The sequence below is a fragment of the Typha angustifolia genome, chromosome 14 (genome assembly GCF_048772165.1).
Source record: "Typha angustifolia cultivar Huaian chromosome 14, ASM4877216v1, whole genome shotgun sequence".
Lineage (NCBI taxonomy): Eukaryota > Viridiplantae > Streptophyta > Magnoliopsida > Poales > Typhaceae > Typha > Typha angustifolia.
This window is the reverse complement of record NC_133252.1, coordinates 7,257,585-7,283,212: the sequence shown is the minus strand read 5'-3', so window position 1 is coordinate 7,283,212 and position 25,628 is coordinate 7,257,585. Positions and strand designations below refer to the sequence as shown.

Sequence of the window (25,628 nt, the reverse complement as noted above, 5' to 3'; positions counted from 1 at the left end):
CATAGGTTCCCTCAGGTGCAAGGGAGGTAAGTTGGTGCGGTGCCCATGCGGTTCGTCGTGCTGTTGCCATAGTGCCTCTAGGATCGATCCTCGTCGGTTCCCCTCTCTAGGTAAGGGGTGTTCTTCATGTCTTCGATGTCGCTCAGGGGTACACCTAAGATGATGGTTCATGTCATCAAGGGTGGCCTTCATCTCCAACATTGTTTGCGTCATAAGCGCCAGGGTTTGTGCAAGATCAAGAGGGCCCTCCGTCCTTCCTCTTGAACTCTAAGGGGATGGAGATCTTGATGTAGCCATGTGGTCTGTCTCCAAACCTTGATCGCTTACTTGCTCAGCCGCCTTTGATCTTGTTGTAGCTATGACGGTCTAAGGAACGTTGGCTCTAATACCAGTTCTTATGAACCAACCTGATCCAATCCACAACGGTTCTGGAATCATTGAAGCACGTAACTTCCGAAGGGATCTGCGAACAATCTAACCTGATCCAATCCTCTTGAATTTTGGATATACTAATGCTCTTAAGAGAGCTTTCCAACAAATCCAAGATCATAGGATTTGGACGATTAGATCTTATAATATCAATCAAACAGTGGCCGAAGGTCAATTGAATCCTAGCTTAATAGCCCTCCAATAGCTAGATAGATGCTAGGTTTAGTTCTTGATGTGAAAGAGGAGAAATTATTGTAGAAGAGGGGGGTTAGAAGCTAGAGAAGGCTAACCAAAAACTTGGGTGGTGAAAGAAGGAAGGTAGGAGAGGGCGCCAATAGATAGAGACAAGTAGAAAGAGATAAAGACCAAAGCCAATTCAATTATCCAAGATAAACTCCAATTAAGGTCCAATTAAGGTTTTCTCCACATATTTATAGAGGCTCACCCTAAGGACTTATCAACTGAGTTAAACAACTCTAACAAACCCTAACAAAAACCACACTTTCGTCGCACTACGTTCAAATGCACCTGATCGTGTTTGAATGCGAAATTTCCGTTCTTTGTCGATACGAATGTATGTAGGCGTTTGAACGATCGCATTCGAACAGCCCAATTCCATTTGAATGCCCAATTTGCATTCTCTATTTTTGCGAACATATGCAGGCGTTTGCATTCCTGTTCAAACGGGGGCCCCGGCAAAAATAATTTTATTTCTTCTAACAAACTCAACGAGATAAATAGGCTCAACCTAATGAACCCAATGCCCCTAGTGGAGCCAATATGGATCGGATCGTATTAGAGTGAAAATGGTATAACGGCTCAATAGCCTCTTGAAATGTTATTAATTTCAAATTTTAATTAATAATTAAAAATTTTAAAATTTAAGTGTTACAAGAATTTTAATGGATTTGTAACAGTCATAATGGTAGTTTTAATGGTTAATGGGTTAATATTTAGAGGGTTACTAGTGTTTTAAAGAAATTCAAGAGCTTCTAAAACACTACTCTGCCTATGAAAAAAAAAACAACATCAAAGCTTTTTATACTCTCCTATATTTTTTCCACTATATAATTAGTTCGGAGAAGTGTGGTTTTCATATAGAAGCGTTGAAAATTTATACTCATTGGTAACACATGAATGAGGTTTTGAGTTATACTTTACATGATAGATAGGCGAGTCACTAGAGCATTATTCTCCTTTAGGGCAATTGCGCTTCAACATGCCCTACAGGACATATTCCTAAACTTTAATTATTATTTAAACTAAATAATAATTCTTCTTTGCTTTTTCTAAATAATATATGCTGAATTCAGAAATAAAAGAACTAATAGTAAATACTCTTTCTAAATTATCTTTGCTTAGTACCCTTGGAGTAAAGGAAAAAAGTTATCAAAGTTTACTAACTAAATTTTCAATTCTCTACACTAGAAATATAATTGAAAACCTTACTATATCTATGTTACGAACTGGCCTAATCAAATCCGCAACGATTCCGAAGCTTAGATCCTAGCTTGGTAGCCCTCCAATGACTAGATGGATGCTAGGGTTAGTTCATGGTGTGAAGAGGGATAAGTTATTGTAGAAGAGGGTGGTTAGAGGCTGGAAGATGCTGACCAAAAACTTAGGCGGTGGAAGAAGGGAGGTGGGAGAAGGTGCCAATGGCTAGAGTCAAGAGAGAAGGCGATAAGGCTAAAGCTAATTCCAATAACAATATCCTCCCTCAATTAGGGTTTTTTCCACATTTATATAAAGGCTCACCTTAAGAACTCCTTAATTAACATAAAAACACTCCAAACAACCCTAACTTAACCCACACTTTCGCTGCGGTGCATTCAAACGCGCCCGATTGTGTTCGAACGTGGAATTTTCGTTCTCTGTCGATGCGAACGTAATGTAGGCATTCGAACGGCCGCGTTCGAACACGCCCGTTTCTATTCGAATGCGCCAATTCCGTTCTCTATCGATGCGAACTTGATGCAGGCGTTTGAATCAGACCATTCGAACGCGGTCCCGAATGCACCTTGGCAAAAATTAATTTTATTGATTCTACTTACTCAACTAGATAAATAAGCTCATTCCCATGAACCCAATATCACGCGTGGAGCCAATATAGATTGAATTGTTTCACTCCACCATGCTTCTGTGCATCTTGCCCTCATGGTGTCAGCTCAGGGTAATGGTCCATGAAGTCAGCTTCAGGCATCCATGTTGGCTCATTCACTGGGCATCCTTGCCACTTCACCAAAATCTCAGTCATCCACTCGTCCTAAACTCGAGTGTGTCGACGAATTAGGATCCAAACTGGAGTAGGGATACTTGGTTCAAATTCAGACTCTTCGGCTTCTATCATCGTTGGTTTGGGTGGAACACCTCCGATGGGTTCGGTAGGAGGAACTCGAGCCTTGAGATTCGAGATGTGAAATACTGGGTGTATCCGTGCCTCCTCCGATAAGTCTAGGTGATAGGCTACATGTCCAATCCTTTTGATCACCTAGTACAGTCAATAAAATTTTGGAGCTAACTTTTTATTGGGAATTGGTCTAACCGAGCTTTGCCGGTATGGTTGGAGCTTGATGAAGACCCAATCCCTAATCAAAAAGGACTTTTCTTGGTGCCTCTGGTCGTAGACTTGCTTCATCCTCTTTTGGGCAGCTGTTAAGTGTATTTTGAGTCTCCTTAACACCTCATCAAGGTCTCGCAAAACTGCATCTACCTCGATTTGCTCAGTTCGGGCTGATGGCAAGTATGTTTGCAAGGTAGGAGGTAGCTGTCCGTAGACGGCCTCAAACGGAGTCATGCCAATGGCCGAATGAAAAGCTATATTGTATGACCATTCTGCCCATGGCAAATAAGATATCCACTGTCGTGGTCGCTCACCCATAAAACACCTCAAATACTGCTCTAAGTAATGGTTCAACACTTTAGATTACTTGTCCGTTTGAGGATGATAGGCTGAACTCATCCAGAAAGTAGTCCCTTTGAGTGCAAAGAATTCTTGCCAAAATTACTCATAAATATAGGATCACGACCTGAAACAATTAATTTTGGCATATAATGCATCTTGGCCACATTGCGCACATAGACCTCCGCCACCCTTTTCACCGTGTAAGGATGCGCTAAAACTGAAAAATACGCATACTTGCTGAGGCGATCTACCACCACCAATATAACAGAATGTCCCTTGGCCTTGGGTAGACCATCAATGAAATCCATGGCGACATCCTCCCAAACCTTTATCGGAATGGGAAGCGATTGAAGCAATCCAACAGGTTTTGCCAACTCCGTCTTTGGCCTTTGGCACACTTCACAAGCCTTGACATAGACCTGTACATCCTTCTTCATCCCAGCCCATATGCAACTTTGACTCAACCTTTTGTAGGTGCGTAACACCCCTTCATGTCCAGCCATAGGAGAGTCATGGAAGTGGCGCATCAACTCCAGGCATAATTGACGGTCAACTGGAACAATGATCTTACCCTTGTCTATCAAAGGCCCATCCCTCATCAACACCCCTTGTTTACAATTGGAATCTACACCAAGGTCGTTCATCATCTTCTTAGTATCTGGCTCATTCTTGTAGGCCTCCCGTAGCTGCTAAAGAAAGGGAAAAATCGGTGCTGAAATAGTTGCCAACTCAGCTGGGTTTGGGCATCTAAATAAGGCGTCGGCGGTGCTATTTTTAGTCCCCCTTTTGTACACGATCTCGTAGTTATATCCGAGTAGCTTAGACACCCACCTCTGTTGGGCTGGTGTGTGAATATGCTACCCAAGAAAATATGGTAAACTCCTTTGATCCATGCGGATTGTGAAGCGTCGCCCGATGAGATAAGGCCTCCATTTGGTGATAGCATGTATGATGGCAAGCATCTCTTTCATAGGTAGATAGCAACTATGAACGCTCGAAAATAGCCTTGCTCATGTAGGCTACAGGCCTTCCCTCTTGCATTAAAACCGCCCTCACACCGACTCCGGATGCATCTCACTCAATGGTAAATGGTTTGGTAAAATCTACTAAGATAAGGACCGGGGCTGAGACCATTGCCTTCTTCAAGGCTTCAAATGCTTCCCCGGCTTTGTCTGTCCATGAGAATGCACCCTTTCATAGCAAGGTTGTGAGGGGAGCTGCCACCTTGCCGTAGTTCGCTACAAATCGGCGATAGTAGCCGGTTAAACCAAGGAAACCATGCAACTCCTTGGTAGTCCTAGGCAGCGGCCAATCCACCATGCTTTGGATCTTCTTAAGGTCTACTTCCATGCCATCTTTTGATATGATGTGACCCAAATAGTCGACCCTTTGCTGCCCCCATGAACACTTGGAGTCCTTTGCCTTCAGCTAGTGCTGCCGAAGTAGTCCAAGAACCGTCCGAAGATGCCCCAAATGTTTCTCCCATATGCGACTGTATACCAATATATCGTCAAAGAATATCAGCACATATTGCCTTAGGTGAGGCCTAAAGATATCATTTATCAAGCTCTAAAAAGTGGCTGGGGCATTAGTAAGACAGAAAGGCATGACCAGGAACTCATAGTGTCCATCATGAGTTCTAAACACCGTCTTGTGCACGTCGGATGGTTCGACTCTGATTTGATGGTATCCACCTCTCAAATCCAACTTTGAAATATAACATGCATCAGCTAGTTCATCCAACAACTCTTCAATCACCGGAATGGGGTACCGATCCTTGACTGTGATGAAATTAAGAGCTCGATAATCCACATAGAACCACCACGACCCATCCTTCTTCCGCACAAGTAAGACCGGTGAAGAATAAGAGCTTCTACTTGGTCTTATCACCCCCACTGGACAGCATCTCTTGGACCATCTTTGATATAGCCTCCTTTTAGATGAATGGATATCGGCATGGCCTCACATTGGCTGGACCCGCCCCTAGCAAGATCTCGATGTGATGGTCTTGCGCTCTAGGTGATGGCAGTCCATGGGCCTGCTGAAACACATCTTCAAATTCCTGCAAAACAACCTTTAAATCAGTGGATAAGGGTGCTGAATCATCCATGTTTTGGGTCCCTTCGATGAGTTGCATGAGGAACCCGCGACACTCGGATTTCGGCAACCCTTCTAGGGACTGCAGCACTCCAAAGGTTTCCATGTTTGATGCTGCCGTTAACTGGATCAATTTGCCTTCGTATCTGAACTCCATTGCCATGGTGGTGAAATTGACAGTGACTGGTCCAAGATTCCGTAGCCATTGCACCCCAAGCACCATGTCGGCTCCTTGAAGAGCCAACGGGTAAAGGTCAATTCGGAAGGTATGGCCTTGAATTTGTAGCTATACCTTACGACATATTCCCTCAGTTCTCAACACGGTGCCATCCCCGATGATCACATCAAAGTCATTAGAAAGCTCCGACTCTAATCCTAACCGCCTCACTATCCGTAGATCCACAAAGTTGTGGGTGCTTCCTGAATCAATAAGAATTAGCACCTTTTTCTTCTTAATCATACCTTCGACCCGATGGGTTTTCGGAGTCGATTCACTGGCAAGCGAATAGAAGGAGAGTTCGTCTTGAACTTCCAGCAAGTTGTCTTCCTCAATGTGATTCATTTCTTCCACTTGCTGCCCTTCAAGATCTTCAGGTCGCCATTTGGTGACGGTGTGTAGAATCGCTAGTATTTCGCGCTCGTAGGTGGATAGCTGTCGTGACAGATTTGACAATACTTTGCTCATATATGCCACAGGTCTGCTCTCTTGCATTAAAACTGCTCCAATGCCCTCACCCGAAGCCTCACACTCCACCACAAAGGGCTTGCCGAAATCTGGTAGTGCTAGAACCGGAGCGGTAGACATAGCTGTCTTCAAGGCTTCGAAGGCCTCCGTTGCTTTGCCCGTCCATTGAAACCCACCTTTTCTGAGTAAGGAGGTCAGCGGGGCAGCAATTTTGCCATAGTTGGCAACGAATCACCGGTAGTACCCTGTCAATCCAAGGAATCCTCTCAATTCCCGCTGATTAGTAGGAATCGGCCAGTCCACCATATTCTTGATCTTGCTTGGATCGGCTTCCACTCCTTTTGCTGAGATTATATGCCCCAAGTACTCCACTCGTGACTCTCCCCAAAGACATTTGCTCATCTTGAATTTTAACTGGTTTTGCTGCAAGATATTTAATACCTCCCGTACGTGCCGCAAGTGCTCACTCCAATTCTTGCTATATACTAGAATATCATCAAAGAAGACGAGCACGTACCGACGCAAAAGTGGGCGGAAGAGGTCATTCATCAGCCCTTGGAAGGTGGCCGGTGCATTGGTGAGCCCAAAAAGGTGTTATTGACCTCATTCCACCTTGAAGACATAGCGGTGAGGTTGTATCAAGCAAAACATCGGACACGTCCCTACACCACTTGGGAGGAGTTCGCTGATGCGCTTTGTTTGCATTTCGGACCTTCGAACTATGAAGACTTCCAAGCCACCTTGACGAAACTAACCCAAAAGACTTCTGTAAGAGCCTATCAAGAGGAGTTCGAAAGAATCAGCAATAGAGTCCATGGGTGGTCGGACTCGGCCCTTAAAAGTACTTTCATCTCCGGGCTTCGTTATGATATCCAAGTGGAAGTCAAGGCTACTCGTCCTGCATCCTTGCTAGAGGCCTTCTCAGCGGCTCAAATGATGGAAAAATGATAAAGGAATTGAAGGCTACTCACTACCCCAATTGGAGCGTTACGGACCCATGTGTTAACACTAGACCGTCGATCTCGGGAGTGGCACATTCAGGGTGGGCTAGGCCAAACCTTAATCGGCCAAACCCACCATGGACCCCTGACTCTAGGGGACAGCCAAGGGTGACAGGGTGACGCCTCACACCAGTAGAGGTCGAAGATCGGCATTCGAATGGCTTATGCTTTTATTGCGACGAGCGCTTCACACCGGACCATAAATGTGCCAAATAGCCTGTAGCCATCATGCTCATGAAAGAGATGATTAAGAAAGATCCAACGGTTTACTATCCGCACGAACCAGCGTAGCTTATCCTACTTCATGGAGCAACGTGTGCACACCCCAGCCCAACAACGATGGGTCACGAAACTCCTTGGGTATGACTACGAATTAGTCTACAAAAAGGGGATTGAGGATCGAGCCGCCAATGCTCTTTCGCGCCAATCGGACACAAGTGAGGTTGCCTCATTTTCAGCACCAGCATTTCCTATATCTTCAGATATGTGGGGAGCCAATGCAGAAGATTATACCATGGAGGAACTTGAGTCAGAGTTCAAAGATCGCTTCACAAACTTCAAACCTTGAGGGCAAGGTTGCGGAAGTGTGGTGGATTAATATGATTCGGACTTTACCGACGTCGTCTCGAGCATGGATTCACTTTAGGGGTGTTTTTGTTTCATGTTTTAGTGTTTAATTTCCATTAAAATAAGTTTTCTGTAAGTCGCGTTCGAACGCGGATGGAGTGAGTTCGAACGCGGTTTGTGAATGGGGTTGTGAACGTGGGTGAAGAGAGTGCACTGTGCGTTCGAACGCACTGTGAACGCCTGCATCGCGTTTGCAAATACCGAGAGGGGCGTTCGATCACGCGTTCAAACGCCTGCATCGCGTTCGCAAATCCAGAGGAGTGAACTCGGTGCGTTCGAACGCGGTCGGGCGAGTTCGAACGCGGTCGGCGAAAATTGTATTTTTAGGGTTAATTTTGAGTTGTTGGTTAGCCTTTAAAAAGATGTGGATGGCAACCAAAGTTAGGATTGATTATTGATTATTGAGAATTGAGTTTGCCTTGCCTCCTTCGTCTTCTTCGCTCCCGTTCTCTCAATCCCCAGCGATGCCCCTTCTGACCTCCCTCGACCGGCCAATCACCCTAGTCCCTTAGGGGTGGCCCTCTCCTCCCCCTTCTTCCAATCTATCCAATACTTGCCCTAACCCTTCCATCAACCATAACCCTTCCACCACCACTTTTTACTGGTGCCACCCCATTAACGCCGATCCACCTTCAACCACCATTACCTAGGATCACGTGCCTTCATCCACGAATCCAAAACAGACCACCTGACCTTCGTCCACTAATCGGACGATATCTCGAGATCCTCATATCCGATTCACCTAAAACTAGATTTGTTGGAAAGCTTTTTTCTGGGTCTACAACATATCAAGGTTTCACGTCGATCCGACGGCAACATATTTCGGGATCTTATTTCAAAGTTCCGTGTCAGATCTAGTCCAGTTCAGGAAATTGGAAGAGATCGAACCTTAGCCTAAGGGGAGATCGTATCAATTTAGTATCAGAGCTCCATAGCCCGAGGCATGATCGTATCAGTTACTTCTTTAGAAGCATGGGTATTTTGCGTCAGAGAAGTGAGAAGCAGTACCATGAGAATTAGTCTTACCATCGTAAATAGGATAAGAATTCAATATTTTTCCTCCCTTTCCAAGAGCTATTTTGGATTATCACATTCTGCTAACATTTTGGGAAGATCAGTCAAAAACTCACAGTAATAGGAAAATTTTGTAAAGACTTTTGCATTTAGAAAACAGAAACTGGTCATAATTGTAGCATTTCTTGGATATAAATAAGTAGCAGTTTCATTGAAAACAAAATCGAATACAAGTATATCATGGTAGCTATGTTTGTGCAGGATGATGCACATTGGCATTTGGTACAATTCATTGCTCACTTCACTCCTCTTGGCTTGAACGACCTGCCAATAAATTTATTGCTGAGTCTAAAATGGAAGAGACAGTTTTTCTATGCCGGCTCAGTCCAACGCTGCCAGAGAAAGCATGGAAACATTCGAGATCCGATGTAGTGTCTGCTACGGATTCTAATAACTTCTCCATCTCAGAATTCTTGAATAATTCGAGATATTTTTCATTAGATTTCATCATCCAAATAACCTGTAGAGTAACAAATCTTCTTATTCTTGGAACTTTGATTTCTGGGTAAGTATATTCTTGCAATATTTGTATAAGCTTGTCCACGTAGTCTGGTTCTTTGATGCCGGCCTTTTCTAGTTCCTCTGCAAATTGTACTGAACCCATGAACTTACAGATCTGTGTGGTTAGGCCAACTGATACCTCTAGTAGTTTCTCTTTCTCATTCATCGTTGCGTACAATACCTGCAGAATAAAGGGAGATGTACACTTCATTTCTCTTTACTGGAAAATAATTGGCAATCACAAGTGCTTGCAACTTGGATGAGATGATGATCCTATCTGAAGACCTCAAGGAGGGGATAGCAATAAAGATTTATGTAACTCTACTAAAGGTTTCTTAGTGAGACCAGCTCGATATCCAAGTAATCTTGAAGTACGTATAGTATGTCTTCTCAACTATATCGATTGGATTGCATAAATAGTGTACTTAAATGGTGTCGCTGCGCTCATAATAATTTGTGGTTATTCTAGCTATTGCAATATTAAAAAATGTCAGATCTTTTGCAGTTATATTTAGCGTGACTCTAATTCATTTGCCATGACAGATACATTATCAAGTATTGAAAATATCAGAACTACTTAAAATCAAAGTTCATATATAGATAATTGTTGTAAATAACTAGGCAATATTACGACAAAGAGAACTTGCACGTTATGTGTAGGACTGTTAATGATAATTTAGAACAATACTCCTATAGTTTGCTCTCCCTTACATGTTCAAAGAATAGTATATATGTCTGTTCCAATTAAGGTTACTAGTAAACGCTTTCAAATGATACATTTGGTAGCTGATTCAATGATCTGAGAGATGATTTGTTTTCTATGAAGTTTGAAAGAAATGATTAGTTTGTTGACAGGCTTAAATAAGTAGAAACTAGCGATCATTGACCTAATACAGTCCCTCAAGAAGCAGGTTATGTTCACCTATTGCTTCTAAATTCTAGTACTACTTTCAACTAAATTTGTTACGAATGTGATTCTGTTTAGTTAATTTCCATACGAACATTGATTAGGTCTTCTTGGTCCAGTAATTAGAGAAAGACGATATTTAATACGAAAACTGAAGCTACTTTCCAAGTTTTGCAGTAGAAACATCAAGGTAGGGTAGATGCTTACAGTAGGCAGGGCTGCAGTGACTCTGCTAAGCCGATCAGACGATTCGGGTCCAGAATAAGCACACAAGTTGCGTAAAATCCTCGAAGCATTTAACCGGCGAATCGGATCTTGTAGCATGTCCACGAGCCTCTCCAAAACATCCCTTTGCTTTGAGATCAGTATGCAATTCTTCTTGCTCTCCAGTGCCAGCATTGCCAGTGCCTCCCCTGCTTCCAAGCTCACTGACTTCTCACTGATGAATATAGATAACAGCAGCTTAATAATTCCTCCCGTGCTTCCAATCCTTTCCCTTGGAATCTCGTCCATTGCCAAGCTCGTTAGGATCTCGATCCCGAGCTTCTGCAACACGATGTGTCTCTCCCCGTACTGTAAGATCTCCCTCATGTTGCTAACTGTAAATACAACTTCTGAGATCTCTTGCCTTAGATTTTTTCCTGTGATACCAGTTGTGCTCGTTAACTTCATCAGCAGTTGCAGTGACCTCTTGATTTGTCTGATCTGGGAATCTGGTGTATGCTCATTTCTTAGCAAGCTCTCTCTGGTTCTAGTGAAGTCTATGATCTTCGCAAGGAGGCCATGGGCGTTCCCAATTTTCCAGCAGTTGTCATGATCATTAGCGAGCTTCTTGAGGATTAGCAGACCCAGCAAGTTGAAAGTCGAATAATCATAACTTGGTTGATCAGGAAAGGTGGATATTTCATTGATGTCATTGTTTGTTCTCTGGCCAGTGTACAACAATGACGAAATCGCCTCTAGGGAGCCTGGAATTCCCGCAACGCGAAGCGCGTTCTGCCTCTTCCCGGCGAGCTTGGACACGATCTCTGCTGCGCATCTCCTGATCTCTTTCTCTTCCAGGTTCTTCCAATTCAGCATCTCGATCAGTCTCTCGATCACCCACGTCGAAGTGCCGATCTTCCGCAGCGTGTCGAAGGCGAACGTCTCGCTCTTTGCAAACTTCTGAAGGATTCTAGCCCCCATGAGCTGCTCATCAGGGAAGTTGGAATCCAGCAACTCCTCTGCAAAGGTCACAAGGTCCATCTTAAGTCCATCAAAGACACTCCCAACTATGCATTTAGAGTAGGCATCATAGAAGAATCTTCTAATCGACAGAGTCCCGGACTCTCCAAGCTCACACTCTCGGCTCACTTGTTTTAATAAATTGCAATACGATATCTTCCAAGTCCAGTAAGCCTTCTCCATCAAGAACATGAGCGCCTCCGCCAAAGCTAGCCCGTAGAACAAGTTCAACGCCTCCCCCCTGTTCGTCGACTCCATTGTCACCTCACCGTAGTTCTGCTCGACGAGGCGAATCAAAGACAGGGTAACACAAGCGGTGGCTGATGCGATCTGAAGCCAAGTGAGGCCACTACTTATATTCTTGGACAAGAAAACCCACCCAGCATAAGGGAGCAAAGGAACCTCCGGAGGATGCCACGTTGTCCGTCTTCTATATCTGACTACTTGATCGAGAAACTCTCGGCCACTCCGGTTATCGCAGGAGAGCTCCCGGCTGCGGTCGCCTTCCGTTTGGACTGCCGAGAGAGGATTAAACAAAGCTTTTACGGCCCGGACGAAGAACCGGGAGCCGGACTTGAGAAGTCGAAAGCTGTACCGTCCGGCGGTGGCGATGGTCCACGTTGCCTGGTGCTGCCACTCGAGCTCGTGGCTTCGGCTGAAGATTCTGGTGCCTTCGCCGACGAGAATCACTGTGACGTACCAGAAGTCCTTACGAGTCAGAGTTACGGCGAAGCCGCCGAGGAGGACCACCGTGGCCCAGACGAAGGCGAGCTTCCCGATGCCAGACGCGGACTTCTCAAGGACGGCAAGGCGGAGGGCGAAGAGAGTTAGCTTCTTTTCGGGGGCTTGGAGTTTCTTCATCCCTTCATTCTGGCGTGGAGTTGGAGTTCGATCACTGGATTCTCTCTGGGGTTCGAACAAGGTGGAGCCCCAGGATTCAAGATTAGAGCTGCCACTGTTCGCGTTGTTGACGATCTCCAATCGGATGCTGGAGTCATCGTCCTTGGAATCCTCCTCCTTGTACTTCATGATGGAGCGAGCATTTCCATGCAATGAATATGCAGTGGGAAATTGCATCTTATCCCCACCGTGTCGAGTTTTATTTAAGTAGCATTTTTTTATAGTTATATTTAAATTAAAACTGTTATTTTTTTCATGCTATTTTAATAAAAATATATTGAATTTAAAGATACTCATAATAGACAAAGTTATAATAATAGATTAAATAAATCTTTCAATATATCTAAAATAATACTAATTTAATTTCAGATACAAAAATATATCAAATATCATATAAATGTTAGATGATGATTTTATGCCCTCTAGGAACTATTTTATCTTTGTTATTTGCTTTTTCCATTAAGATGGTTAGGAGAATTTTTCTTCTCTTTTAGAAGGTTAATGTGTTAAGAAAAACTAAAGAGATGCATAATTATTCTAAATAATTTTAAAAGGCCAAAATTGGGAGTTTCGTGGAAGAATCTTCCGAGTTATTGTTGCTGTTCAATTAATATATATTCTTTCATGGTTTCCTTCTTTTTCTGTTGGGTATTTATTTCAAGTTTGAGCTGGTGGTGGAAGTTTCTCCCCAATCCAATCGACTTCTTGGTTTTGATTAATCTTGTTGGTCCCCCCATTTCCATCCTTTTATGACAGCTCTTTTCTGAACTTTTCCTATCTCATCCACATGGCCTACTAAACCACATCTTTATAATGATAGGGCCGGCCATGTCCCTACAAAAAAAGGTTTTCGGGTAGTAAGAGCATCCCCGAGGCTCAAAATACGGAGGATATTCCTCTCCAGAGATCGATACACCCCAATGCATCATGCACTATTTTGATTTTTTTAATTATTAAATAATATGAATATTTATATACTATATTAAAATTTATTAATTCATATTAGTAATATTAATTTATTTTAATGAAAAATATATGGTTGGACTCCTATCATTGATATCTTTGAAATAAGATTAATATTAAATAGTTTGAAATTCAAAAATAAAATATATGTATTATTTAACTTAAAAATTAAAATTTCAAGAAAAATCTAAAATAATCTAATGCCAGCCTGATTTTGAAGGTTCTGACGAGACCTTTTCAATGATAATATTTTTGTTAAAACCATTTTAATAAAATTAAATATGCATAAGTTTAAATAATTAGTGTATAAAAAAGATACTAATGTTCAGATCGGATCACATTATGGGGACATTAGACTCAATGGATTGAGTTTAATTATCTTATTTGATTATTTGGTTTAATTAAAGCCTTAGTATGTTATAATTTTATTTAATTAGCTAAATGTAGCTCTTCGGGAAAATATCCGCAGAATATTCTACAGATATTCGAATAATATCAAACTAGTTGGATAAGATCGTCAACCTCTAGATCTACAAATTTGGTATTCACAACTTCTTTAAATTCGGAATATATCTGCAAAGAAATGAAGGATTAATCCGAGAAGATAAGGAAAATTAGTTTAGTTAAATTTGTTTTAGACTTTTTAATTTAATCTCTATAAATAGAGCCTTATAACTTGTATCTTAGATATGCTTAGAATGAAAGATTAATTAGCTTTTGCCCTAGCATCTCTCTCAACTAGGTCATTGGTCTCAACATCTCTCTCCTCCCTCTTCACTAACCAACGCCACCTCTTTCATCAGCACGGTCTCGTCTAGCTTCTGATCTCCCTCTGCTGTCGATCCCCCTAGTCCCGTAGGGTGGGCCTACTTCTCCCCTTTTGTCTCTCTATCTTAATCGTCTCTACCTCCAGTACGATTTTTATCTCTACCACTATCATAGTTGTAGGCCAATAGTAGCCTTTAAGCATCTATCGCATCAACAAGCCACCACCACTATCATCTATTGCCAAGCCATCAACTACACGGCTTTCATTCCATCATCACCTTCATCCTATACCTATGAATCCATGCCTCCACTCACGAATTCTCATAGAACATCTCTAAGGGAAAACTATATTTGGAGCCCAAAGCTAAGAGCTGAGTGCACTCCAATACAGTGCACTCCAATACACCGTGCTCTATTTTTATTATTTAATTAATATAAAATATATTTATATATTATATTTTAAATTACTTAAGTCCTCTTAATGTTATTATTTTTTAATAAAAAATATATGTTTAGAAAACTCCCATCAACATATTTATAATATGACTAATATTCAGCATTTTTATAAATAATTTTAAATTAATACTTTTTAATTAAATGCATCAAAATTATATTATATGAAATAAAAATTAAAAATTAAAAATAACTTAACAACATTTAAAATTAGACTCATTTTAAAGATATCGATGAGACCTTTCTAAAGATACTATTTTTGTTAAAAACCTATTAGCAAAACTAATATTCAATTTAACTAATTAGCTTATTTAATAAAGGATACAGACCGAATTTAAACTTTTTTATTAAATTTTTACAGAGCAAAATTAGAATTTTAAAAAGTTGAATAGTATTCGAGTTGGGCTCCAAATTCTTGAGTGGGGCTCCAAATTTCGAGCTCCACTATAGTTGGCTCCAAATTTGGAGGCCCAATTGGAGCTCCACTAAGCTCCAAATTTGGTATTTTGGAGCCCAATTGGAGATGCTCTAAGCTCCAATACTAGGCTTTATATTTAGAGCTTTTGGGCTTTAATATAGAACCTAGGGCATAGCGCATTCCAATGTAAGAGACTCTACATTTCTTTTTTTAATTATTAAAAAATAAAATATTTATATATTTTAATTAAATTAATTAATTAATGTTATTTAATAATATTATTTTTTAATAAAAATATATGATTGGAGAACTCTCATCGAGATCTTTAAAATAAATATTAAATAGTTTTAAAAATAATTTTAAATTACTAATTTTCAGAGAGGCTCACTTTGAGCTTCGAAATTGATAAGAATATTAATAGTTGTGTCGAAATTGATAGTATAATGAATTTAGTATTGGATTATATAAATCAGAAAAGTGCATTATGTCATGCATGAGCATGTAAATTATACCTCAATAATATGTGTGTGTGTGTATTGATGTGAACTGAGCGTCCGTTAATCAATCAAGCTTGTATGCAGGAAAGCAGTCTGCGTAGTCGAAGAAGAATATTCTTAAAATATTCTCCCGTAATAAAAAAATTACGAAAAGTGGGGATCATTCTGTATCTTCCTAACCTACATTTTTTTTATATTCATGCCATTCGTAGATTTGACTAAACCTAGGACGAAAATAAGCAATATTGTGATGGAGGTGGAGATAACGGGTGATGGTGATGATGGTGATAATGGTGATGGATTTGGCAGCACGAGGTGCTGAAGGGATAAGTATGGGAGAGGAGAAGATGGTCGAGATCCCAAGGAGGAGAGAGGACCTAACAGCCAAGGGGGATTATGGGTAATCGGTGTCGAGATGACACACGATTAGGGCTTTAGTGAGGAGGAAGAAGAGCTAGGGTAGAGGAAGAAGGGAAAAAAAACTCAATATTCATTGATTATTCCAAAATAGGTTGCCATCCACATATTAAGAGGCTAACCTAACAAGTCAAACTAATAAATGGTAAACCTAGAAGCAATGCATTCTCACCGATCGCGTCCAAAGAGGGTTGAGCGTGTTCTAACGCACAATTCGCATTCTCTGTATGTGCGAACGTATGTAGGCATTCGAACGAGGGCGTTCGAATGCAACCCCCATGCGTTTGAACGCACAATTTGTGTTCTTTGTATGTGCAAACGTATGCAAGCGTTCACATAGGGCGTTCAAACGCGACCTTTCCGCATTCGAACGCGACAACCAGAATTCTTATTTTCTAAAGAAAACTAATAAACCAAAATAAGACATAGGGTTCATAGGCTGTATGCATGTACGAGATAACTTAGTGTGATCCGAATCACATCATTCCATCATGCTTCCGCTCACTTTGTCCTCAAAGTGCAAATCTAAGATAATTGTCCATCAATGTTACTTCGGATTTCCATGTGGCTTATTCCAGTGTCTAACAGACCCAGCTCACCAACACCTCTATGACTATTCGTTCCTCGTGTCTGACTCTCCTTCGTGCTAGGACCTTCTCTAGAGTGAGCTTAATTGCCTCTGATTGGGGCTCGAGTAGTTCTGCTGTAACCTGCTTAACTGGACCAACTTGGGCTCTCAAGCTAGATACATGAAAGATCGAGTAAACTCGAGACAACTCAGGTAAGTCCAGTTTATATGCGACCACTCCTACCTTCCTTAGGATCTGAAATGGACCAAGAAGCGATGGGCTAACTTTTGGTTTTGAATGGGTTTTATTGAGATTTGTCAATATGGTTGTAGTCGAAAATAGACCCAATGGCCAACTTCATAGCTTCTATCCTGGTGTTTGCGAACATACACTTGCTTCATTTGGTTCTATGCCGCTACTAGGAAAAGCTTGAGCTACTTGAGTACTTCATCTCGTTCCGCTAGCACCTCATCTATGTCGGAATAGTTAGGTGTGCTCGGTCGATCGTATGATCGTAATATGAAGGGGGGGGGGGCACGCGTCCATAGACAGCCTCGAAGGGGTTCATCCCAATAGCGGTGTGGTTAGCCGTGTTGTATGAGTATTTTGCCCAGGGTAGATAAGCTAACCATCTCTTCGATTGATCCCCAGTGAAGAATCGCAAATATTGCTCAAGGCAGCGATTAACAACTTCGGATTGCTCGTCAGTTTGCGGATGATACGCCGAGCTCATTTTCAGTTCAGTACCTTGCTGCTTGAAGTACTCTTGCCAAAGGTGACTCATAAAGATCAGATCACAACCTGAAATTATAGACCTCGGCATTATCGGGCTACTCCCTTCACAAAAATTTCTGCTACCTTCTTTTGCAGTGTATGGGTGCGCGAGGGATGAAAAGTGTGCATTCTTCGTCAATCGATCGACCGCCACCATTATCACTATGTGTCCTCTGACCTGGGGAAGTCTTTCAATGAAATCTATCACCCATCTTCCCAAATTTTCTCCGAAATGGGTAGGGGTTGCAACAGCACCGTCGGTTTTCTCGAGCCCACCTTAGCGCATGGACAAATTTCACAAGCTCGAACATTGGATAGCACTTCTTTTCTCACTCCTGACCATACACAATTTTGTGTTAACCTCTTATAGGTTCTGAAGGTTCCTTCATGCCCCGCCAAGGAGTGTCGTGGAAGTGGCAAATCAAAGTCACCTGAAATTTGAGTTTGGCCAATACCTGTACTCATCACCCTCAGTCTAGTAGTAGACCGTCCTTCACTTCTAACTCGGGATAGCTTACTAGTTCTTCCTCTACTTTCTTCATGAGTTTCATTATCTTGGGATCTTCTACACATGCAGCTCTAATCTGTGAAAGAAAAGAAAAATTGAAATAGAATCATGGCTAGGTCGGCTAGTTCGAGTTCCTGTGATAGCACATCATCGACCTAATTCTCAGTTCCCTTCTTGTACACCAATTCGTAGTCGTAGCCAAACAACTTTGCCACCCACCGCTGTTGTGTTAGAGTGTGAATCCGTTATCCAAGGAAGTAGGAAAGACTTCGCTAGTCAGTACGCACCACAAATCGCTGCCCGATGAGATATAGTCTCCATTTGGTGACGGCATGGATAATGGCTAGCATCTCTCGCTCATATGTAGACATCATCTAGTTCTTCATCGACAACACCTTGCTTATGTACGCCGCTAGCCTGCCTTCTTGCATGAGGACAGCCCCAATTCCAACCACTGACACGTCACATCCCATCACAAAAGGTTTAGTGAAATTGGGTAATGTCAAGACAAATGCCATGGTCATTGCGTTCTTCAAATGCCTTTGTTGCTGCCTCAGTCCACTAGAACTCCCCCTTCTTCAGTAGTGATATCAAGGGGGCCATTATCGTGCCATAGTTGGCAACAAATTGACAGTAATAGCCTATCAATCCAAAGAAGCTCCGCAATTCTTTCAGTGTCTTTGGAATTTGCCATTACACCGTGTTCTACACCTAGGAGGGATCGACTTTCACTCCCGTTGTCGATATGATGTGGCCGAGATACTCCACTCTTCACTGACCTCATAAACATTTGGACTTCTTCACCTTTAGCTCAATGTCTTTCAAAATCTGCAACACTTCGTGGAGGTGGACAAGATGCTCCTTCCATAAGCGGTTGTACATAAGGATTTCGTCAAAGAAGACAAGCACATACCGCCTCAATAACGTCTTAAAGACATCGTTAATCAACCCTTGGAAGGTGGAGGGGCATTAGTAAGTTGATATATTTAGTTAGGATCTTTTCTTATTGCATTAGTTAATTATTTTTATTAAAATAAAATTCATGTAGGTCGCGTTCGAACGCAGGAGGGGTTGCGTTTGAACGCCCTTACGAATGTCTACATCAGGTTCGCAAATACAGAGGACGTGAAAAGTGCGTTCGAACGCGGTCGGGTGAATTCGAATGCCTGCATCGCATTCAGACATATAAAGAATGTCTTTTGTGCGTTCGAACGTGATCGAGTGCGTTTGAACGCAATCGGCTGGAATCCTCTAGAATTACGGTTACTTATTATTATTAGGACTTGTTGGCTATCATCTATAAGTATGTGGATGGTAGCCAAATTCATTATGCGATTAGAATATTGATTTTTGCCTCCTATCTTATCTCTATTCTCTCTACCCTAATCTCTCTCCTCCCTCTTCACCAACCTTCCACATCAACCGTTGGCAAGGTCTCTCCTAACTTCTAATCTCCCTCGTTTATCGAGTCCTCTCTCTTTCTTGGGATCTCGACCACCTCTTCCCTTTTGTCTATATCCCTTAATCACATCCACCATCCACCTTCATCTTTATACCCATCCATAACCCTAACATCCACTCCACCTGTCACCACCACCATCACCCACGTTATTTCGTGTTTTCGTTCCAGTTTTAGTTCGAATCTGTGAAGGGCGTAAATACAAAAGTTGTAGATTAGGAAGTTATGAATATAATCCATTTAGTTTTGTAATTTTATAACTAAAGGGGAATATCTGACAAATATTTTTCCACGGTTGTGCGGACTACTTTTTGCTATTAATTCAGATCTTAAAGGAATTGTTCGGTAGCCTAATTCATTATGCTATTGGATTATTGATTTCTTACCTCCTATCTTCTCTCTAGACTTCCTCCTCCCTCTTCATCATCCTTCCACCTCTATAGTTGGCAAAGTTTCTTCTAACTTCTAATCTCCCTCTACTGTCGAGCCACCCCTCTTCTTTGGGATCTCGACCACTTTGTTCCCTTTGTCTACTTCCCTTAATCACATCCACAATCCAGTCTAATCTCCATATCCATCCGTAACCCTAACATCCACTCTATTTGTCACCACCACCATCACCCACGTTATTCCGTGTTTTTGTCCCTGCTACAGTTCGAATATATGAATAGCGTAAATACAAAAGTTGTAGATAAAGAAGTTATGGATCTAACCTAATTGGTTTTATAATTTTCTGACTATCAAAGAATATCTAAAAGATATTTTTCCACAGTTGCGCGAAATAATTTCTGTAATACATTTAGATATTGAAGGTATCATTGCGTAGCCTATCTTTGGTACAAGAACCTATCAAATTAGTATTAAAGCCCATCACTATACCTGGGCCAAAATGAAGAAGGACGTCAAGGCACACGTGAGGGCGTGCGAGACGTGTCAATAAGCGAAGACGAAGACCTTGAACCCGGCTGGACTTCTACAACCCTTGCTGGTACTGGATCACATTTGTGAGGACATTTCTATGGATTTCATAGAGGGATTACCACTGTGGATATTCGGTTATCTTTGTGGTGGTGGACAGGTTAAGTAAATACGCTCATTTCTCAGCCTTGACGTACCCTTTTTTGGCCAAGTTGATAGTTGAATGTTTCGTCCAAAATGTCACCAAATTTTATGGAATGCCACACTCAATTATTTTGGATTGTGATCGTATATCTATCAGCGAGTTTTGGACTAAATACTTCCAGTTGTAGGGCACAAAACTAAACTTGAGCTCAGCATACCACTTGCAACCTGACGAGCAAACGAAGGTTGTTAATCAAGGAATTAAGCAATACCTTCAGTGTTTCATGGGAGATCATCCTAAATGCTAGTTGAAGTATCCTAGCTGAAGTATCTTTTGTGGGCTGAGTGGTCGTATAACACTTCTCATCACAGTAGCACCAGCATGACCCTATTCGAGGTACCAGCATTATGTAGGTATGATTTGGCGGTTTCGTCAGAACGAACTGAGGTTGATATGGCATTGATGGATCGTGATGCTATTCTTAGAAAGTTGTAGATGCATATGAGAGCAGCACAGAATCGGATGAAAGAAATGTATGATGAGCATCTTCGCGAGAAGAAGTTTAGTGTAGGCGACATGGTGTTTCTACGAGCCTAGCCCTATCGTCCAATCGCCTTGTGCCCTATTTAGAACCAAAAACTGGCATTCAAAGTTTTTGATCCATTTCAAGTTTGTGAGAGTGTTGGACCAATCGCCCTACAAGCTTGAGCTAGCAAAGGAGTCTAGAGTATACCCAGTGTTCAATGTTTCATTGCTAAAAGCGAGGATTGGTCCAGATCAAGTAGCGAGGTCGGTTCTACCCAAATGCGAGGAGGATTTGCATCAGGTGGAGCTAATGCGAGTACTAGCACGATGATGGAGGTGACATGGCTCAAGGCTAGAGACTAAGATCTTGGTTGAATGGTTGGGCAAACCATCCGACAAGGCATCATGGAAGCTCGAGTCTTAGATCATCGAAAGATTCTCCGACTTCACACCTTGAGGGCAAGGTGGGGAAAGCGAGGTGGGCTATTACGATTCAACTATATATGGTTTGGGCCTGACTTTTGTTTTAGAAATAACTTTTGTTTTGAAAGAATAAGATTTCTGGCAGTCGCATTCGAACGCCAGGAAGTCGTGTTCAAATGTGACTATTGAATGCCTGCAAATATTTGCAAAAATAGAGTATGTGTTTGGTGCATTCGACCTCGTTCGAATGCGTCGTTCGAACGCCTACACACGTTCGCTAAGACAAAGAACGCATTAGGTGTGTTCAAACGCATTTGATTGCGTTCAAATGCAATCGGCGAACTATATGGTCCTAGGGTTATCTTTTAATTATTTTACTTGTTATATTAGCCTCTACATATGTGGAAGGCAATCTAATTGAACATTATTGAAGTTCTCCTTCCCAACCCTCTCTCTTTCGTCCAATGACATCCAACATTGGATGTCATCTCCTTCCTCGCTCAATTTGATCGTGCCCCCTTACCTCTCAAGGATCAGTCCACCCTCTTCCCCTTTGTCTAGCTTAATGCTCTACCCTTCCATCATTGCCATCATCTTCCCCAATACCTAATCATTACTTTTCTACTCCATTAATCACGTCCTCCACGCCACCACCTAACCAATGGTCAGTATTTTTCCTATAACTTTTGATCTACACGTTCTATTAATGTGATTTCAGTTGCATTGGATCCCTCACTTCAAGAGAAACAATCTGCCAAAGTTACAAATCTATTGAACGGCTACATCTTCCACAGTTCTCCTTAAAAGTCCCTAGGTAGAATTGTGCTGATCTTCAAATTGTTGTAACACCATTACACCAGATTGTATCAAGCTCATCTCATCATTGCTTTAGAATATCTCCTCAGGATATCTCAAATTACTATCACATACCACATATCTGAGGGGGCTAGAAAAGAAATAAAGAGTCATGAGCTAAAGGCTTAGTGAATAGATCTTACTCCGAATCAGTGATGCTAAATAGAGTAAATCACGTACTATATAATAAGAATCATATATGAGCATCATGTCTTACATGAGTATATGAATATAGTCCCAATAATATATATAAATATGGTAGATATCATGTCATAACTAATCAAGTATATAATTCCCGATAATGTATAAATAAATCATCATGTCATACTATCATTATAACTCTCAAATATGACACATATGATGCATGTCGACCATAACCATGCTATGATATCAAATGCAACTACATATGATGCAAAATAGCCACTCGATAATCAGGTATTTCAAATGATAATGAAATCATATGCATTTCTCAATATCTCAGTCATCAATATCGACTCTAAATAACATCATCATACTATACCACTGTGCACAGTCGACAACCATACCAGATCTCAAATTCAGCCAAAGGCTTAAAGCATACCCTACCAACCATTAAGGATATCTCAATCATATAATCATACCCTACCAGCCGTTAAGGGTATCCCCATAAATTAGATCTGGGTACGCAACTAGCTGATAGAAATTATATGAAGATAACTCGCCACATATGTTCTAGTGAACGACATGTGTTTGACTGTCTACTGCGCACACAGACTGCTGACCTCGGACGTAAGGCCATAAGATCATAACTATGTTGAACGATCAATCAACTCTAGGCAAGCCCTAACCTTCGTGTCCACCCGGGTATCCTCATGCTTTCTACCAACTATCCTATCCATGAGAAGTCATGCGTTTCCTTCTAAATGACAGATTATATGCATTTTTATCTAGTACTATAATAAGTTATGCATATCAAGAATATTGTGATAGGGAAGTCAAAAGGAATATATGATACAATGCAATCTCTAATCATACATCTATCACATGCATACTTATGCTAGTTTATCACATGCATACTTAAGCTATAGATCATCTCGGCATAAAGTCATATCAGTATAATTATCCCCGATCATCTCTATATATCACCAACATATTTATATTCCAGATCAGTCTAATCAAATTTATGATAAAATATGCTTAACTGAAATCATCTCTAGATAAGATCATATAATCATGTTAGAGGATAAAACATGCATATACATAATTATATAATATATCATAATTTGAGAAAGACACATAGGGGATAAAACTACTCACATCTTATCAGGTGCTACGAACCATGTATTCATCACATCCGTCAACCGAGTATCAACTCATCGTTAGCAGAGTCCGCAGGGTCTCAAATAAGGGCTTTGGGGTCTGAAAATATTTAAACAGCATGAAGTTAGTCGCTTATCCAATTAGAATTAATTCATACAAAATATGATGACTTGTTAGGTTTAGAATTCCTCTCCTTCTTCTTTTTATATTTTATTAAATATCGAGATTAATAATAGATATAATTCTGATAATATAAATATACTATTATTATAAAATGCTAGTTATGAAATAAGAATAACTTGGTTGTTCTTTTTATATAAAAGTAGTCTAAGTATATAACTATAAAATAATAATAAGAGGCTTATATATAATTATATTAAAAAATATAAGTATGGATAAAATCTAATTATAGTTAATTTTTGTGATTCTTATTCTTTAATTTATTAATCGCTAATTACACAAAAAATAATCATTATCCGGTCATATAAAAATAATTCTTAAAGTTTGGTATTTTTATTTTTATACAAAATAGTATAAAATAATAAGGTGCTAGAAATACATTATATATATATATATAATAAATATTAGGTTATAATTATAAATCTCATGACTATAATTAATGAAGCTAATTATTATATGCAAGTAATATTATATCTAAGTAATAGTTATATTTAGGTGTTTATAATATAATAAATTATTAATTCTACTAATCATAATTAGCTAATAATCATATTACTGAATATATATAAATACATATAAATATAATTAAGTAACTGCCTATTTAAACTAATTGCATTAACTAACATAAATTACTTAGTTAAAAGGAAAAAAAGAAAAGAGATATAAAATAAATATAATAAAACCCCCACTATCACAGTGCTAGGCTTACAGCCAGAAGAGAGCAACCGAGAAGGGAGAAGAAAAAAGAAGAAAGAAGAAAGAAGAAAGAAGAAAGAAGAGAAGAGAAGAAAGGAAGAAGAAAGGAAGTAAGGAAGGGAAGGGAGGAGGAGGTGCCGGGCCAGCAGGGAGGGCCTCGGTCATTGCTGGCCAACCAGCAGCCGACTCTCGCCGACAGCTCAGTTTCGACGAAACCGAGAGAGAGACAGGAAGAAAGGGAGAGAGAGAGGGGGGGAGAGAGAGAAAGGGAGAGAGAGAGAGAGGAAGAGGAGAGAGGAGGCCAACTGACATCGGTAGCACAACAGCTAAAGCGACGGTTGTTGGCGGTAACAATTTGATTCCAAAGAGTCACAAAAAATCCGATCAAAATTAAATAAACTTACAGATTACAGAATAGAAATTCTGAATAGTCGAGTCTAGTGTTGGACACTATCTCCTTAAGACCAATTCGCCCTCCACCGATTGCTTCTAGAATAGTGGATGTCGGTCTCCCAAGATACAACGACTGCCTTGCACTGGTAAGGAAGCAGCTTTCTAATGCCTTGATTGAACCTAAACCGTGTTGTACTCTCTTTCAAATACAGACTCAAACTTAAAGACTCGACTCTAGAAGGAATGAACCGAGTTTTATTTATATAATTATGCAGACTGACAGCCTATTTATAGAATTAAACAGGCTCGACGAAAAGATGCAAAAGGTCACCGAATGGATGCACCATTTCGGGTCTGAAACTAATTAATAGTTACACTATAAAGGGATGCATCATTTCGGGTCGGGTTCAACCAACTAACTGACTGATTAACTGTTTATCGAAGGGAAACACCACTTCGATCCCGAATCAAACCAGATTTGAACCCGTATCAGGCAAAAAATTAAAATTGGACTTGACCCGTGCATGCAAACCGAACCAAACCAAGCCGAGCCGAGCCGGACGACGCGCGCGTGTGTGAGTTAAGTTGCATAGTAACCTTTACCCACAAAATAGGTACCCTTTTTGGGGCCCAAAGCCCATAAGAAGTTTGTTACTTATATACCATACTAACATTTCTCAAATATCCAATATGGTACTAAACTTACTTTTCTTTATTTTCCATTGCCATAATACCCACTTTAGAGCCAATTTTCATTCACTTCTCTTCATGGATTTGACTAAGTGAATATTTGACAATAAAGTATACTTTGAGCTAAATTAATTCCACCATTAAACCATTATTAATAATGTGTGGGCCCTACTTAAAACTTAGCTCAAAATTAATAAAAAATTCATGTTAAATACATGAAATTACCAACAATCCCCCACATGAATGAATTGGCTGAAAATGTATATAAAATGTAGACTTGATCGAGAGTACAACGAAAAGTTACTGCATCAGGATAGGTAGCTTTTGG

At 40.7% G+C, this 25,628-nt stretch overlaps 2 protein-coding genes across 2 annotated transcripts; both read right to left on the bottom strand.

Annotated features, from left to right (window-relative positions):
• Positions 1–3,387: 3,387 nt before the first annotated feature.
• On the bottom strand, positions 3,388–5,654 carry LOC140775691 (uncharacterized). Its single transcript, XM_073119096.1, has 4 exons — positions 5,301–5,654; positions 4,946–5,170; positions 4,743–4,826; positions 3,388–4,020 (listed from the first exon to the last, which is right to left on the bottom strand). The coding sequence occupies exons 1-4, from the start codon at positions 5,652–5,654 to the stop codon at positions 3,388–3,390; spliced, it is 1,296 nt and encodes a 431-aa protein (XP_072975197.1).
• A 3,252-nt stretch (positions 5,655–8,906) lies between these two features.
• Positions 8,907–12,533, bottom strand: LOC140776575 (uncharacterized). Its single transcript, XM_073120316.1, has 2 exons — positions 10,434–12,533; positions 8,907–9,500 (listed from the first exon to the last, which is right to left on the bottom strand). The coding sequence occupies exons 1-2, from the start codon at positions 12,525–12,527 to the stop codon at positions 9,060–9,062; spliced, it is 2,535 nt and encodes an 844-aa protein (XP_072976417.1). The 5' UTR covers positions 12,528–12,533; the 3' UTR covers positions 8,907–9,059.
• Between the last annotated feature and the right edge of the window lie 13,095 nt (positions 12,534–25,628).

What these genes read in the sequence shown, in the direction of transcription:
- LOC140776575 (XM_073120316.1), bottom strand. Translation starts at nt 12,527, where the DNA reads ATGCAATTTCCCACTGCATATTCATTGCATGGAAATGCTCGCTCCATC. An exon ending in TCACTGCAGCCCTGCCTACT is followed by an intron (nt 9,501 to 10,433) that starts GTAAGCATCTAC and finishes TTTATTCTGCAG; the next exon opens with GTATTGTACGCAACGATGAA.
- LOC140775691 (XM_073119096.1), bottom strand. Translation starts at nt 5,654, where the DNA reads ATGGTGCTTGGGGTGCAATGGCTACGGAATCTTGGACCAGTCACTGTC. An exon ending in ATGGACACTATGAGTTCCTG is followed by an intron (nt 4,827 to 4,945) that starts GTCATGCCTTTC and finishes ATTGGTATACAG; the next exon opens with TCGCATATGGGAGAAACATT. An exon ending in CTGAAGGCAAAGGACTCCAA is followed by an intron (nt 4,021 to 4,742) that starts GTGTTCATGGGG and finishes TTTCTTTAGCAG; the next exon opens with CTACGGGAGGCCTACAAGAA.